Source organism: Poromitra crassiceps, assembly GCF_964638095.1.
Source record: "Poromitra crassiceps genome assembly, chromosome: 14".
NCBI classification, from domain to species: domain Eukaryota; kingdom Metazoa; phylum Chordata; class Actinopteri; order Beryciformes; family Melamphaidae; genus Poromitra; species Poromitra crassiceps.
Window position 1 is genome coordinate 37,457,347 of NC_139633.1, and position 17,500 is coordinate 37,474,846.

The window sequence follows — 17,500 nt, forward strand, 5'->3', positions numbered from 1 at the left end:
GTCTAAAGCTGCCGCTTGTATTCACATCAGTCATTTGATTTACTTTGATCAGCGATTTCTGTCTCATACAGCAGCTTTGTGCGAGTGTAAATGTACATTAAATGTGTAATCTCAGTCTATAAATTTCCACAATCTGTAAGCCTATTTAGACCATAGATTTAGAAAGCATGCTCAATGAATAATGATCTCTATCACTCATTATGTGTGTGTGGTTGCACTGATCGAATAATTCATATATAGGCTATAATAATGATATCCTAATATAAAAGAGAAAACTGCTGAACTGAATTGAGACGATGCGGGCATACTTTTCATTGATATTAAAAACTAGCCTATTTTTGCTCATATATTGGCATACAGCCTACAGGACACAGTTCCAGCTGAAACATGCAAGAAGCCTGCATATTTATTATTGGGGCTATCCCATATTTATCCCATATCTATATTATATGTATAGGCTTTTCTGGCATGTAGGAGAATATCACCCTCACTCGTGTATGATATGCGCTGCGGTGATTAATAGTGATCATATTTCTCCACGCATCGTTGAGCTGTTAAGACATAAAGTGGTAAGTAGGCTTAATTTAATTATGTAACCTACAGAGCCACAAATGTTTTTCTTGTTCTATTCTCAGTTGACTGCAATCTATTTTTCATATGGCGATCTTATATGAATGGTGAGTGACTCCAGAGAGCCGATTTTATGGGTCTGTCATGGATTTTGATCTTATCCTCTGAAGCTAACCTGGTCGGGACCAGGTTAGCTTTGCAGCATGAGTTGCCATGGTGATTAGAAGTTAACTTGCTTTGTAGTACGGCTAAACCAGGGTTAAACCTGAAGTTACCTCGCTAAACCACTAATCTTGCTTTGTAGTACAGGCTACTGGAGTCGCTAGAAGAAATGTGCAGGTTTTGTGTTGGTTTATTTTTGTTGTTGTTTTTGGAGTTTGTTTACCTGGTTTGTTGATGGTTTTGTTTGGTGTTTGTTTACCTGCACTCTGCATGGTGGGCCTGTCCATCAGCAGTGTGTCAGCCAGCAGCTGTCTGTGCAGAGCCAGCAGGTGGACGCAGCTCAGACAGTGCAGCAGAGAGTCTGGGAGGACACTGACAGGGGACGCATCAGAATCAGAATCAGAACCAGAATCAGCTTTATTGGCCAAGTATGTAGACATACAAGGAAATTGGCTCCAGTTCACTTAACTCTCAATGTCCTCTCACACAAAAGAAAAAGAAAAAAGCATGCTCAGGCTAAAACAAACAAGAATCATACCATTAACCAGTGTTGGGGGTAACTCATTACAAAAGTAACATATTACATATATATATATTACTTTTAGCAGTAACTCAGTAATATAACTTATTACTTATTCACCTTATGTTCAGACCTTACAGTGGGCCAAATTCTTCCGGGTCCTATTAACACTTCCGGCGGTCACGGCGCCAAATATGAAAGAACGTCATGAAGAAGAGAGTTGTTTTTGTAGCGGACAGCGCAGGGTGTAAAACAAAGAACGTAGCCTACTACTTTGAGCTCGGTACACAGCAAGCAAGCAAGCGGAGTATCCACTGTTAGCCAGGTCAGATAACGTTTAATAGCGTCGACAATGACGAGCACTTTCTTGTAAAACATACCTGGACTCCAACAAAGAAAGCTTCAGAAGGTTTTCTGTCCTCCGAGCGCAGCTCGAGCCACTTACGTCTATAAGACCCGCAAACGTTAACGTAATTCCCTGGAATGCGAGAATTAACAAGCCAGTTACATGGCGTTGCATTCTTAGACATTGCCGTTTGCTTTTATTTGGTATGTTACACACAATTGGCTAAACTATTAGTTAATTCAGAGTTAGATTATATTGGAGCAGCCAGCCATTTTTTTTTCTTTTTTTTTTTTGCCGGAAGTCGTCGAACGACCACACAACCAGGTCAAATGGGCGTGGCTACATAAGGTGAATAGGATTTCAGTAATATTATACCAGTTACTTTGTCAAGTAACTCAAGTTACAAATTGAGTTACATTTTTTTAATCAAAGCACATATTTAAATCATTTCCTAATCAAACAGTGTATTATGCAAATAACCACTACAGATGACAATAACAAAGGAAAAGGATCACATTTAGAATTTTTGATTGTTTACACTGACTTCAAGATGATTGAAATAATTTTTCGGGATGTTCCGGGGTGACGATGTCATTCTGATACTGCTGTTATTACAGTGAAAGTAATGCAAAAGCAGTGTAATAAGTAACGAGTTACTCTACAGACAGTAATATTGTACAGTAACCTATTACTTTTAAATGAAAGTAACTAGTAACATGTAGTATATTACATTTTGAAAGTAACTTGCCCAACACTGCCATTAACTCACAGCACAAACCTGATGAAGCTGCTACAGCGAAACGCGTCGTTTGCTGAATAAATCACAGTAAAGCTATACTTCAGTGTGCGGTGGTACCTTCTTTTGTTTTGTGCCTTGTACCTGCAACCTACCAGCACCTGATCATTCCACTGGCTGTGCGTGGGGACTCTCCTTTCTCTTCATATAGATATATATATATATATATATATATATATATATATATATATATATATATATATATATATATATATATATATATATACTGTAGTTCAAGACAGGATCAAGGTGGATCCTTGCTTTCTGTTGTACAACCTGCATCATTTGTCTTCAATCAGTCATGCGCGCACGTGACCGTCACAATTTCTCAAAGCAGCATATATATATATATATATATATATATAGTTTTATATATATTTATCAAAAGAAGAACTATATTGGACAAAATATATAAATTCAAGCACTCTATTTATTTTTTTACTTGAAAGGCCTTGATTCCCCCCCTCCCTCAAAACAAACTTTTAAGGACTTCAAGGAGCCATGGGAACCTTGTAACACACAGAACCCTGTAACACACACAGAACCCTGTAACACACACAGAACCCTGTAACACACAGAACCCTGTAACACACAGAACCATGTAAAACACAGAACCCTGTAACACAGAACCCTGTAACACAGAACCCTGTACCACACACAGAACCATGTAACACACAGAACCCTGTAACACACAGAACCATGTAACACACACGCCCAGATCTTTCCAGAAGCTACAATGGAGTGTGACAGCAGACAATGTTTCAGTCATCTCAAACATCAACGTAAACGTCAGGTTTTGGTGTCAGTCCCAAAACTTCAACAATCATACAGGGAGAAATCCATCGTAGGCATGGGTCGCTTTGAAAATGTTGAAACCAGTTCGATATTCCCCAAAAAACATATCAAACCGGTATATCGAATTTTACCAAAAACATATATATATCTATATCTATATCTATATATATATATATAGTGTACCCCATAAATGACTGTAATGCGACTGCAGTTGGTATAGCTATAATGCACCTCTAAGCCAACCAGCACTAACACTGAATAAAAATAAGCAGAACCATTTAACTGTAACAACACAGTTTTTATTTCTCATAACTATTCAGCTTAACTTTTCTTCAAACATCAACATAATAAACAAAATAAGACTTTTCCCTACTAGTGCAACTTGAGAAGAGGCTAATACGAAAAATCCCTAACCGTAATTTTTTTTTTTTTTTTCATATAATATTTTTGTTGTTTTTTTCGGTTCGCACGTGATCAAACCGGTTTGGGCTCGTACACCGAACCGAACCGGTAAAGCCGGGAATAGCCCATGCCTAATCCATCGTAGAAGAGGAGACATCACAAGACTGTGGAGTTCTAACAGTGTAATAAGGGCCAATCCCATGTCTTACTTGTACCCCTATGCCCCGGGTTTTTGGACTAACCCCCCAGAACAGTTAGGAGGGGTACTGCTTGAAATCTAGCCCTATGAAATGGGACAACCCTTGGAGATTCTGATTCATCATCAGTAGTCAGACAGACGCCACCAGTTTGTTGCCAGACATCAAATCTATTTAGAATCAGAATCAGCTTTATTGGCCAAGTATGTCATTTGACTGCGGTATATGTTGCTCTCAATATTCTTACACAGGGAAAAAGAAAAGCTAAGCAAACTATGCATACAAGCTAAAACAAACGGCTATTTACATTATAAACAATAGGTGTGAGGTAGAAGGACCATTATAAATATGTATATAAGAAAAAAAAAGAATCGTATATCTATGTACACTACAGTGTAAGTATATGCAAGCAACACTGGACTGCAAACAAGGCTAGAAGTCAGATATTGCACAGTTGTATATGGATCTATATAAGCAAAGCTTTGAGACAGTAATTGCACATTAAGTTATTAAGTTATTGAGACACAGCTTATCCATCAAAGGGGGAAATGCAACATGGAAATGGGCTCTGATGCACAATCAGCCTTAAAGGGATACGCCAACATTTTGAGAGTTTAGTACATGCCTTTATCTTCACTCTGCGTGCAGTACAAACTGTGGTAGAGCCCTCACTGCTACTTAGCTTAGCGCTACGCAGACTATGGTACTTTTGCCTACTCCAATTCAGTCGCCCAAAATACACATTCCAACAGTACCAGAAACACTCACATGTACATGTTGTGACTTGTGTACTCATCATGCGATGAAATAATAATCCAAAGTAGGATGGTTAGGATATTTTTGGGGCCGGTGTGCATGCACAGCAGGGCCCTTACATTCCACTCAGTCGCCCAGACCATTTTAGCACGGATTCAGGCGTTGTAATGTCTTTCCACTTTCCAGTCCGATAGGTGGCGGTAATGCACCTCTGGCTAATATTGTGAGAGTTCCACAAGAGCCGGTCGTCGGACATTTCGGCGAGTCGACGTAATCGATGATGACGCGCGCCAATCGTCACAAAACAAAAATAGTGTAGCTCATGTTAGCGGCTAACTGTTACTTGTCGTTACTTTACATGGCAGTAAAATGCCACTGAATGACCAAATTGATTTAACTTTTAACGATTTCGATTTCCACTTTCCATACGGACCGCCAGCATTGGTTAGTTGTTAACGTCGTGACAATTTATAACGTTTATAACGTACTCCGACCGGTTTGCGGTGTTGCACAATAGCTCCAACCCCTGGTTGTATTCAGACTGATAGTATAAACCGGAAGCTGGAGCACATTATAAACATTATAAATATAGTGTGGTAGGCTATCAGCGGATATCTGCTGTGATTGAGTCCTCAGCGTCGTAAAGTTGCCTTTGAAGCATTGAGTCCCCTACCGGCTGTATAAGAGTGCTCCAGATGTGTTGCAGTTTCTATGGAAGCTGATGAAGGTAGTCTGGAAGAAGCAGGTTATTCCTAAGGCGTGGCGTAGAGCAGGGGGAATCTTCATTCCTAAAGAAAGGGACTCGTTAGAGATAAGTCAGTTTAGACCTATCAGTCTACTTAATGTTGAAGGGAAGGTTTTCTTTAGTGTTGTGGCACAGAGGCTGTCTAGTTATCTAGAAAAGAATAGGCTAATAGATACTTCGGTGCAAAAGGCTGGAATTCCCGGCTTCTCCGGGTGCTTAGAGCACACCAGCATGATCTGGCACCAAATCCAGTCAGCTAGGTGTGAGAAGAGAGACCTGCATGTAGTATTCTTGGACCTGGCTAATGCTTTCGGGTCAGTGCCGCATAGTCTGTTATGGGAGGCCTTTGATTTCTTTAGAGTGCCAGGTAGTATAAAGAGCTTAGTTAAAGCCTACTTCTTAGATATTCAACTCTGCTTTACCACAGCAGAGTACACTACAGCTTGGCAGCAGCTGGAGATAGGCATTATGGCAGGGTGTACAATTTCCCCATTAGCTTTTACCATGGCAATGGAGATCATTATTAGGGCTTCAAAATGGGTAGTGGGTGGAGAAAGGCTGCAGGGAGGGCTGCGGCTCCCTCCAATTAGGGCATACATGGATGACATGACGACTATGACGTCAACCGCTCCATGTACTAGCAGATTGTTGGATAAGTTAAATAGTAATCTGCAGTGGGCTAGAATGAAAGTGAAGCCAAGTAAGTCCAGGAGTATTTCAATCATTAAAGGGAGGGTAGTAGGTAAGAAGTTTGTTATAAATGATGAGGTGGTGCCTACAGTGTTAGAGAAACCAGTCAAGAGTTTGGGAAGATGGTATGATGCAAGTCTCAGTGATAAGGGACAGTTTGAGGAGGTGAGGCAGGAAATGATTCAAGGTATTTCAAGTATAGACAAGTCAGGGCTCCCAGGAAAGTTAAAGTTGTGGTGTTTGCAGTTTGGATTGTTGCCTCGGTTGATGTGGCCACTGACAGTGTATGAGGTTCCCCTTTCAAAGGTAGAAAAGCTAGAAAGGATGATTAACTCATTCATTAGAAAATGGCTCGGAGTCCCACGCTGCCTAAGCAGTGTAGCCTTATATGGGAAAGGCATATTGGAATTGCCATTATCTAGCCTGACAGAGGAGTTCAAGTGTGCTAAGGTTAGACTGGAAATGACTCTGACTCAGTCAAAGGATCCAGTGGTTAGGAGTGTAGCGCCCACAGTTAAAACAGGGAGGAAGTGGAACCCAAAGGAGGCAGTACAGCAAGCACAGTCAGCTCTTAGACACAGGGATATCATAGGTCAGGTGCAGCATGGGCGTGGAGGCTTAGGGTTGTGCATAGGGAAACCTGTGTGGAACAAGGCATCAGTAATAGAAAAGAGGAAGATGGTAGTTGAAGAAGTACATAGGCAAGAGGAGGCAGTAAGATGTACTAAGGCAGTGTCGCAGGCAAAGCAAGGACAGTGGGTGAACTGGGAGAGTGTAGAGAAGAGAAAGTTGAAGTGGAGAGAGTTGTGGAGCATGGAGGCCAGCAGAATTAGATTTATTCTAGGGGCTACTTATGATGTGCTGCCATCTCCCCAGAACTTAAATCAGTGGTTGGGCGAGGATGGTGCCTGCCCGTTGTGTTCTAGTGTATGTACATTGAGGCATATACTGTCAGCGTGTAAGGTCAGTCTCTCCCAGGGGCGATACACCTGGCGTCACAACCAGGTGTTGAATTGTTTGGCAGCTGCAGTTGAGGAAAAGCGGCTAGAAGTAAATTCTCTAGTTGCTAGCAAAGAGACTAGACAGATCAAATTTGTACGTGAGGGAGAAAAGATTAGACCAATTAAGGTCAGGCACAAGTTAGGGCAGCTAAGTGTAGGTGGAGCCTGGGAAATGAGGGTTGACTTGAATGAACAGCTAGTCATCCCAGCATATATAGTTAGCACCCGGCTACGTCCGGACTTGTTACTGTGGTCTGAGGTAGAGAAGAGAGTTTATTTTATCGAACTCACAGTCCCGTGGGAAGATTGAGTTGAGGAGGCTTATGAGCGCAAGAAAGCTAGGTATGCTGAAATGGCAGCAGAGGCAGAGCAGCGAGGTTGGAGGGCTCGAGTGCGGCCTGTAGAGGTGGGCTGCCGTGGTTTTGTGGCAAAGTCCGTTATTGCCTTACTAACTGAGTTGGGCATTCGGGGACAGAGCCTGAAACTTGCGGTTAGCAACATGTCTCGGGCAGCAGAACGAGCAAGTGAATGGCTGTGGATAAGGAGGAAACATGCTAGCTGGGGAGCTCGCTAAGGTCAGATTGATTGTTTGTTGTTGGTCATGATTAACGGTCCGCATCAACAGGGCTGAATCATTGACGGTGGTGGTGTAGTTAGGGATTGTTTGTTGTTGGTCATGATTAACGGTCCGCATCAACAGGGCTGAATCATTGACAGTGGTGGTGTAGTTAGGGTTTGTTTGTTGTTGGTCATGATTAACGGTCCGCATCAACAGGGCTGAATCATTGACAGTGGTGGTGTAGTCAGGAATGTCATACCGAACCGACCTGGATAGCTAGGCTTAGACAGTGAGGTAATATGCAGTTGTGCGGTGGTAGCATGGAGGGGGGTGTTTCCAGGACGCTGGATTACACCGTTAAGCCTTCTTGAGGTGTCGTGGGCCTAACTTAACGAAACGTTGGTGAAGGAAGGTGCCCACTTGAAAACCCCAATGACATGCTTCATACTGCTGTTGGCTAGGGTAGGTAACTGGTGATTTGTGTCTTGTTTATTAGTTTGTTAGCCTGTTAGCTTGTTTTATTCTGGATTGGGCTTCTAAATGTGTTTTTCCTCGGATTTTGGCACAAGGGATAGTAACATCTTGTCCTGTGTATTAATTAATACTAAAGCTAGCTTAGGCTAGTGACTGTTGTGAATAGTGCAGCTGACAACTAGGGAAAGACCTAGTGACAGCATGGAAAGACAGCTGACAGGAGGGATTAGACCCCATCGGGGCTGCAATGGGTTAGCTGCTCATTGTGGCAGTAGCCAAGGCCAATAGGCCATTGGTTACACCCAAACTTGCTACGAAACAGAATTATGAAAAAACACCCCTAGAGTCTGCGAGAGCGGGGGCGGAAGATGACTCACCTATGGTTGACACGGTTATTGACTCTGGAACGGACTTGACTATGAGTAGGGAAAACATGTCAGTGGAAGCCACTAGTTCAGATGTAGATGGAAAGAAGCGTCAGGTTTGCTTGTGTGGCTGGCAGAAGGTAACAACTTTGAGGGGCCTTAGAATCCATCAAGGCAGGAAGAGGTGCTTGGTAGAGGGAACACAGGGACCCCGCATTGATAATTATTTCTTAAGAAGTTTATCAAGTCAGTCGGGTGAAGTCCAGCGACAGGAAGTAACCCACAGCTCGCAGGACATCAGCACCCCTGATGTTGAGGCAGGTCCTAGCACCGAGGAAAGCAGAGAGGCCAGCCAGCCAAAAAGGGAGAAGATTAGCGGTCAGAAGCCTAGAGTTAACTGGCCAGGTGCAGCGGAAAGTAGGAAGTGGGAAGATATCAATAGTGATTTGGTTAGGATGTTAGAGAAGCTTAAAGGAACTGCTGAGAGTAAGTTGGAGAAAATGGGAGATTGTATTTATGATTATGGTAAGGAAAGGTTTGGCGTCTTTGAGAAAAGGAAGAAACTAGAGGGTGAGGTAGTTAAATCTAGGCGCCAACAAGAGATAGATAGACTTATCCAGGAGAGAAGACAGCTTAAGAGGCAGTGGAGAAAAGCTACAGAGGTTGAGAAGGAAGGCATTGATTGCTTGCAGTCAGATGTGAGGGATCGGTTGGCAGTTTTAAGAAGAGCAGAGAGCATTAGGAAAAATAGGAAAAAGAAAGAGAGAGCTAGAATAGCATTCTATAAGGATCCATTTAGATTTGTGAAGTCATTGTTTAGTAAGGAAAATAATGGTAGCCTTATGGTACCTAAGCAGAAGCTTGAGGAATATTTGGAGGAGGTTCACAAAGATAGGGAAAGGTTTAGAGAGATGACAGTCCCAGCTGATATTCCACCTATTGGTGAAATAGAGAGCCAGTGTGATGATAGCCCACCAAGGTGGAAAGAAGTTCAAGAAGTAGTGAGACGTGCAAGGGCCTCTTCAGCCCCGGGTCCTAATGGAGTCCCCTACCGGCTGTATAAGAGTGCTCCAGATGTGTTGCAGTTTCTATGGAAGCTGATGAAGGTAGTCTGGAAGAAGCAGGTTATTCCTAAGGCGTGGCGTAGAGCAGGGGGAATCTTCATTCCTAAAGAAAGGGACTCGTTAGAGATAAGTCAGTTTAGACCTATCAGTCTACTTAATGTTGAAGGGAAGGTTTTCTTTAGTGTTGTGGCACAGAGGCTGTCTAGTTATCTAGAAAAGAATAGGCTAATAGATACTTCGGTGCAAAAGGCTGGAATTCCCGGCTTCTCCGGGTGCTTAGAGCACACCAGCATGATCTGGCACCAAATCCAGTCAGCTAGGCGTGAGAAGAGAGACCTGCATGTAGTATTCTTGGACCTGGCTAATGCTTTCGGGTCAGTGCCGCATAGTCTGTTATGGGAGGCCTTTGATTTCTTTAGAGTGCCAGGTAGTATAAAGAGCTTAGTTAAAGCCTACTTCTTAGATATTCAACTCTGCTTTACCACAGCAGAGTACACTACAGCTTGGCAGCAGCTGGAGATAGGCATTATGGCAGGGTGTACAATTTCCCCATTAGCTTTTACCATGGCAATGGAGATCATTATTAGGGCTTCAAAATGGGTAGTGGGTGGAGAAAGGCTGCAGGGAGGGCTGCGGCTCCCTCCAATTAGGGCATACATGGATGACATGACGACTATGACGTCAACCGCTCCATGTACTAGCAGATTGTTGGATAAGTTAAATAGTAATCTGCAGTGGGCTAGAATGAAAGTGAAGCCAAGTAAGTCCAGGAGTATTTCAATCATTAAAGGGAGGGTAGTAGGTAAGAAGTTTGTTATAAATGATGAGGTGGTGCCTACAGTGTTAGAGAAACCAGTCAAGAGTTTGGGAAGATGGTATGATGCAAGTCTCAGTGATAAGGGACAGTTTGAGGAGGTGAGGCAGGAAATGATTCAAGGTATTTCAAGTATAGACAAGTCAGGGCTCCCAGGAAAGTTAAAGTTGTGGTGTTTGCAGTTTGGATTGTTGCCTCGGTTGATGTGGCCACTGACAGTGTATGAGGTTCCCCTTTCAAAGGTAGAAAAGCTAGAAAGGATGATTAACTCATTCATTAGAAAATGGCTCGGAGTCCCACGCTGCCTAAGCAGTGTAGCCTTATATGGGAAAGGCATATTGGAATTGCCATTATCTAGCCTGACAGAGGAGTTCAAGTGTGCTAAGGTTAGACTGGAAATGACTCTGACTCAGTCAAAGGATCCAGTGGTTAGGAGTGTAGCGCCCACAGTTAAAACAGGGAGGAAGTGGAACCCAAAGGAGGCAGTACAGCAAGCACAGTCAGCTCTTAGACACAGGGATATCATAGGTCAGGTGCAGCATGGGCGTGGAGGCTTAGGGTTGTGCATAGGGAAACCTGTGTGGAACAAGGCATCAGTAATAGAAAAGAGGAAGATGGTAGTTGAAGAAGTACATAGGCAAGAGGAGGCAGTAAGATGTACTAAGGCAGTGTCGCAGGCAAAGCAAGGACAGTGGGTGAACTGGGAGAGTGTAGAGAAGAGAAAGTTGAAGTGGAGAGAGTTGTGGAGCATGGAGGCCAGCAGAATTAGATTTATTCTAGGGGCTACTTATGATGTGCTGCCATCTCCCCAGAACTTAAATCAGTGGTTGGGCGAGGATGGTGCCTGCCCGTTGTGTTCTAGTGTATGTACATTGAGGCATATACTGTCAGGGTGTAAGGTCAGTCTCTCCCAGGGGCGATACACCTGGCGTCACAACCAGGTGTTGAATTGTTTGGCAGCTGCAGTTGAGGAAAAGCGGCTAGAAGTAAATTCTCTAGTTGCTAGCAAAGAGACTAGACAGATCAAATTTGTACGTGAGGGAGAAAAGATTAGACCAATTAAGGTCAGGCACAAGTTAGGGCAGCTAAGTGTAGGTGGAGCCTGGGAAATGAGGGTTGACTTGAATGAACAGCTAGTCATCCCAGCATATATAGTTAGCACCCGGCTACGTCCGGACTTGTTACTGTGGTCTGAGGTAGAGAAGAGAGTTTATTTTATCGAACTCACAGTCCCGTGGGAAGATCGAGTTGAGGAGGCTTATGAGCGCAAGAAAGCTAGGTATGCTGAAATGGCAGCAGAGGCAGAGCAGCGAGGTTGGAGGGCTCGAGTGCGGCCTGTAGAGGTGGGCTGCCGTGGTTTTGTGGCAAAGTCCGTTATTGCCTTACTAACTGAGTTGGGCATTCGGGGACGGAGCCTGAAACTTGCGGTTAGCAACATGTCTCGGGCAGCAGAACGAGCAAGTGAATGGCTGTGGATAAGGAGGAAACATGCTAGCTGGGGAGCTCGCTAAGGTCAGATTGATTGTTTGTTGTTGGTCATGATTAACGGTCCGCATCAACAGGGCTGAATCATTGACGGTGGTGGTGTAGTTAGGGATTGTTTGTTGTTGGTCATGATTAACGGTCCGCATCAACAGGGCTGAATCATTGACAGTGGTGGTGTAGTTAGGGTTTGTTTGTTGTTGGTCATGATTAACGGTCCGCATCAACAGGGCTGAATCATTGACAGTGGTGGTGTAGTCAGGAATGTCATACCGAACCGACCTGGATAGCTAGGCTTAGATAGTGAGGTAATATGCAGTTGTGCGGTGGTAGCATGGAGGGGGGTGTTTCCAGGACGCTGGATTACACCGTTAAGCCTTCTTGAGGTGTCGTGGACCTAACTTAACGAAACGTCGGTGAAGGAAGGTGCCCACTTGAAAACCCCAATGACATGCTTCATACTGCTGTTGGCTAGGGTAGGTAACTGGTGATTTGTGTCTTGTTTATTAGTTTGTTAGCCTGTTAGCTTGTTTTATTCTGGATTGGGCTTCTAAATGTGTTTTTCCTCGGATTTTGGCACAAGGGATAGTAACATCTTGTCCTGTATATTAATTAATAGTCACGTTATAAACTAACCAATGCTGGGGGTCCGTATGGAGAGTGGAAATCGAAATGGTTAAAAGTTAAATCAATTTGGTCATTCGGTGGCGTTTTACTGCCATGTAAAGTAACGACAAGTAACAGTTAGCCGCTAACATATTAGCCACATTACCCATCAGCGGAGCGTCATTTGACGTCAGCACACTCTTCCAAACGTCGCGTGCCTCATTCCAGTCGATTCCAGTGGGCATTCCCATGCTTTCACATGGACCCATGTTGGGTGTGGATGCTACTGACAGTCTTGTGTCTAAATGATGTGTGTACAGTCCAGTGTGTGACCATCTTACATGGAGCATTTTGTCTTTCTCCAAAATTAAGAGCACTGTTACTGAAAATTGCACACCATTGTACTGTTAAGATGATGCTTTTATGTTGGACTGCTGCTGCTAAACTCAGTTGACATTGCACAAGGTTTTTGGTATTCCTCCTGAAAGTGACTTGAATTTAATTTATTCTACTATTTTATTTTGAATTGCACTATATTCATTTTATTTGAGGACAAGCTCTTGCTTTAATTTTATTTGATAGATTTTATGTTGGACTGTTAAAGAGAATGAGATGGTTAAATAATATAGACATCAGCAGGTGGTGGTGGAGGTGAGTCAGAAAATATTAGTGTTTTACCTATATGGCTACATCTGGGCAAGAGCAGTGCCACTCACTCAGCAAATTGATGGTTAAGACTGAAAAACAGTCTAATCTTAATGTAAATGGTCCTCTAATCTGGTTTCAAGGGGCCAAAAAAAATGTGCGCGGCGCCCCAATGACTCAATACACCTTGGCAGAGTTCTGCACTTTACTGAGCACACCGGCCCTATGCCAGGTTTCGACCTGGCCTTGTTTTAAATATTTACTATCAAAGAAAATGCTTACATTTGTGTTTTCTTTTAGCCTTAGCCACCATCTTGCCGATGATTCGCAAGGCATTCTGGGAGATTTCTCATAACCTACCTCTGAAGAAGCTCTGTTTGGTGGGCTATATAGTCCTACCACTTCACCCTAGCCCTCTGTCCCAACAAGAATGGGGACACTCTACCAGGACACGTCTCTGTCCCAACAAGAATGGGGACACTCTACCAGGACACGTCTCTGTCCCAACAAGAATGGGGACACTCTACCAGGACACGTCTCTGTCCCAACAAGAATGGGGACACTCTACCAGGACACGTCTCTGTCCCAACAAGAATGGGGACACTCTACCAGGACATGTCTCTGTCCCAACAAGAATGAGGACACTCTACCAGGACATGTCTCTGTCCCAACAAGAATGAGGACACTCTACCAGGACACGTCTCTGTCCCAACAAGAATGAGGACACTCTACCAGGACACGTCTCTGTCCCAACAAGAATGGGGACACTCTACCAGGACACGTCTCTGTCCCAACAAGAATGAGGACACTCTACCAGGACACGTCTCTGTCCCAACAAGAATGGGGACACTCTACCAGGACACGTGAACGCATCAAACGAGGGTTAAGGGCTAAGTGATAGGGGCAAGGGGTGTATTGGGATTGGGCCTAAGTGGATGTGAGGGTGGATCTTTCCTTGAAGGCTGAACACATCATCCACTGGGTGTGTTAAAGCTCTCCAGTGGTTCTCTCACCTGAGCTGGGTTCTGGTCCGACTTTTGGCTGATTTCAGTTTGACGATCAGCTTGGGCTGCCGCCTGGCCAGCAGCATCTGCTGCAAAACACCAGCTGGAGCTGAGAGAGGAGAGGAGGAGAAGAGAGGAGTGGAGTGGAGAGGAGGAAAGGAGGGGAGGGGAGAATATATTAATAGAGGAGAGGAGGAGAGGAGATGAAGAGAGGTGGGGAGAGGAGGAGAGGAGATGAAGAGAGGAGGGGACAGGAGAGGACAGGAGAAGACAAATGGGGAGAGGAGAGGAGATGAGATTTCACAAATGCACTTGCCAATTTGAAAACAAGGCTGCTTCTCTCCAGAGACTGTTTAGAGTGAGAAGGCTCAACTGTCTGTATCAGTGTTGTTGTTTTTTACCTTTATTTATACAGGGGGAGTCTCACTGAGAGCAATGCTGTCTTTTTCAGGAGCGCCCTGTTTACATTCACACACACCTTCACACCTGGAAGCTCACCAGTACAACCACAGTCTGATCTGATGGCCACTGAGCAGCTCCACTGGAGCAGTCTGTGCATTATTGTACTTGTAGGTAATGATGATAATGTTTGTGTATAAGGACCACACAATTACAACTACATTTTTATGATGTGTAACTTAATTTGTCATGTATTGTATCAACTGTCCAATAAACTAAACTAAAGAATGATGAGCTCTGCTGCTCCTTCTTACCTCCTCTGGTTACTGAAGCCTCCATCGCTACGTCTTTCTCATAGGGAGTGCCACCATTCACTGGCAGCTCATAGGTCCTACACACAGAGAGTAGATCAGATCAGATCATAGGTCCTACACACAGAGAGTAGATCAGATCAGATCATAGGTCCTACACAGAGTAGATCAGATCAGATCATAGGTCCTACACACAGAGAGTAGATCAGATCAGATCATAGGTCCTACACACAGAGAGTAGATCAGATCAGATCATAGGTCCTACACACACAGAGTAGATCAGATCAGATCATAGGTCCTACACACAGAGAGTAGATCAGATCAGATCATAGGTCCTACACAGACAGAGTAGATCAGATCAGATCATAGGTCCTACACAGAGTAGATCAGATCAGATCATAGGTCCTACACACAGAGAGTAGATCAGATCAGATCATAGGTCCTACACAGACAGAGTAGATCAGATCAGATCATAGGTCCTACACACAGAGGGTAGATCAGATCAGATCATAGGTCCTACACAGACAGAGTAGATCAGATCAGATCATAGGTCCTACACACAGAGAGTAGATCAGATCAGATCATAGGTCCTACACACACAGTAGATCAGATCAGATCAGATCATAAGGGGGGCACGGTGGCGCAGTGGTAGCGCTGTCGCCTCACAGCTAGAAGGTCCTGGGTTTGATTCCCACCTGGGACGCTCTGAGCACTGAAGGAGTGCGTGCCCGTCCGCATGTCCTCGAGTGCTCACCGCCCGTGTGGGGTTGTCAAAAGGTGTGGATGTCTGTGTGGAGTTTGCATGTTCACCCCGTGCCCCCTGAGGGTTTCCTTCATATAGGAACTCCTCACCAAAACATGCAATATCCTGGTCGCTGAAGTGGTGCCTCCTCTGATCATTCGGAGGGAGGGGAACTGGTTGGAATAGCGTGATCCTCCCACGTGCTATGTCCTACCGGTGAAGGATCCCCTGTCAGCTGAAAAGAAGCGGCTGGCTAACTGCCCATGTCTCGGAGGAAGCATGGAGCCAGTTTCGGCTCTCCCCAGATCAGCAGAGGGTGGAGCAGCAACCAGGATAAATAAATTAAAATTAGCACTAATGGGGGATAAAAAAAATAGGGGGGGGGGGGGGGGGGGGGATCTGATCATAGGTCATATACACACAGAGTAGATCAGATCAGATCAGATGCAACTTTACTGTGTCAACAGGGTCAGTGCAGCACCAAATAGAAATAGGATACAGCAAAGAAAAAAAGATTACCGTATATAATTTAGAGCAATGCAAAGAGGTTGTATTAAATGTAAGGCTGTCAAACGATTCATTTTATTAATCGCGATTAATCGTCGATTAATCGCATCTTTGTATCGCATGTTTAAAATGCCATTATTTTGCATTTCAAAGCATTTTTAATTAGATATTAATCATTCTTACCACCAGTGTGTCGTGATTGGGAATCAAATGAATGCAAATAAATGTACTTTGTGATCTTGAATTTTAGATTTGGAATGTAGACAGGAGGTAACAATGTCTACAAAATATATCTAGAACCGATACTTTACCTATGGCGCTGTGGAGCAGTCGAAACCCAAAATGACACAGCCGAAGAAGGCTGTGTCTGAGCTAAAAACTTTGGCACTTCCATGTGAATAATGGCTCAGTATTGGAAACTGTGTATTGATAACGTGTATATCGCGTGAAGCCATTGGAGCCGACCTCCCAGTGGTTAGAGGACCCGCGCATCCGAGACTCTGAAGGAAGAATGAGTGATGAGTCTCGCACTAGCTAGCTGGCTGCTAGCTGGCCGCTAGCTACTTTTAGGTGATGGCTCGCCTCAAACTCGATGTACTTCGGTGATATTTTAATTCCGTTTTACACAAGGTGCAAACTACGGCTCTTGACTTGTCCACTGTGGCATTTGGGGAGTTTTTTTTAAGTAAAACGAGCCATTTAAAAACGTATTACTGTCATTCTCTTCCATGCCTCCTGCACAAGCAGGAGACAGGAAACTGAACGGCTTGACTACAAGTACGGGTGCGACGAAGGGACAAAATAGCGGCATGCGATTAACGCGATAAAAAAAAAAACGCGTTATGATCGGCACGCATTAACGCGCGATTAATGCGTTAACGCTGACAGCCCTAATTAAATGCAACCAACAATAATCAAGTAAAATATATGAATGAACAAATATGGTGCGTGTGTGTGTGTGTGTGTGTGTGTGTGTCTGTATGTGTGTGTGTCTCAACAGCTAGAACAGGCCATTTCACAGCTGGGCTACAGGTGTAAACTTCTAGTTTTCATATTTGGTAGCCTAGATCATGTCCATAAGCTGGTTATGAGAGGCTTTCAGATGGCTGCATGGTCTCCCAAAGAGAAGGGCCAAGCAGTTAGCGAGATATTGTTCAATATCTACTATCTACCGCTCAATATGGAGGAGGAGCTGCTTTTTGTACCCATGAAGTGGATACTGACCGCTATCTTGCATTACTTTATTGGCATTTAGCAGACGCTTTTATCCAAAGCGACGTACAGAAATTATGTACAGTACAGCAATAAAAAACTGATAGAAAAGCAGTACAAACCAGCAACAACAGACAGCATAAACAATAATAATAAACAGCAATAATAATATGAATAGACAGCATATAATAAATTAATTAATTGATTCATGCTATAGTCAGGTGAGACAAATTGTCAAGTCCAATAATCATTGTTTAAAAACACAGAAAAGGTGGTGCCTGAGGAAAGTCAGTCAGGGGGAGTCAGAAAAGAAAACAAAGAAAAGAAAAACAAAGA

General features: G+C 43.8%; 2 protein-coding genes across 2 annotated transcripts in view; both read right to left on the bottom strand.

The window, feature by feature from the left end:
* The window catches only part of LOC310789558 (NLR family CARD domain-containing protein 3-like), a 708,349-nt gene that overhangs the window by 140,101 nt on the left and 550,748 nt on the right, over positions 1 to 17,500 (bottom strand). The gene's annotated exons all lie outside the window — the stretch shown is intronic.
* Positions 1 to 17,500, bottom strand: part of LOC310789560 (nephrocystin-1-like) — a gene marked incomplete at its 3' end in the record, with an annotated part of 68,435 nt that overhangs the window by 3,809 nt on the left and 47,126 nt on the right. Inside the window, exons 15-17 of the mRNA XM_083651199.1 lie at positions 14,707 to 14,783; positions 14,003 to 14,102; positions 992 to 1,104 (exon numbers count right to left, since the gene is read on the bottom strand). Coding sequence (XP_083507325.1) covers positions 992 to 1,104; positions 14,003 to 14,102; positions 14,707 to 14,783 — 290 coding nt within the window. The remainder of the gene's footprint in view (positions 1 to 991; positions 1,105 to 14,002; positions 14,103 to 14,706; positions 14,784 to 17,500) is intronic.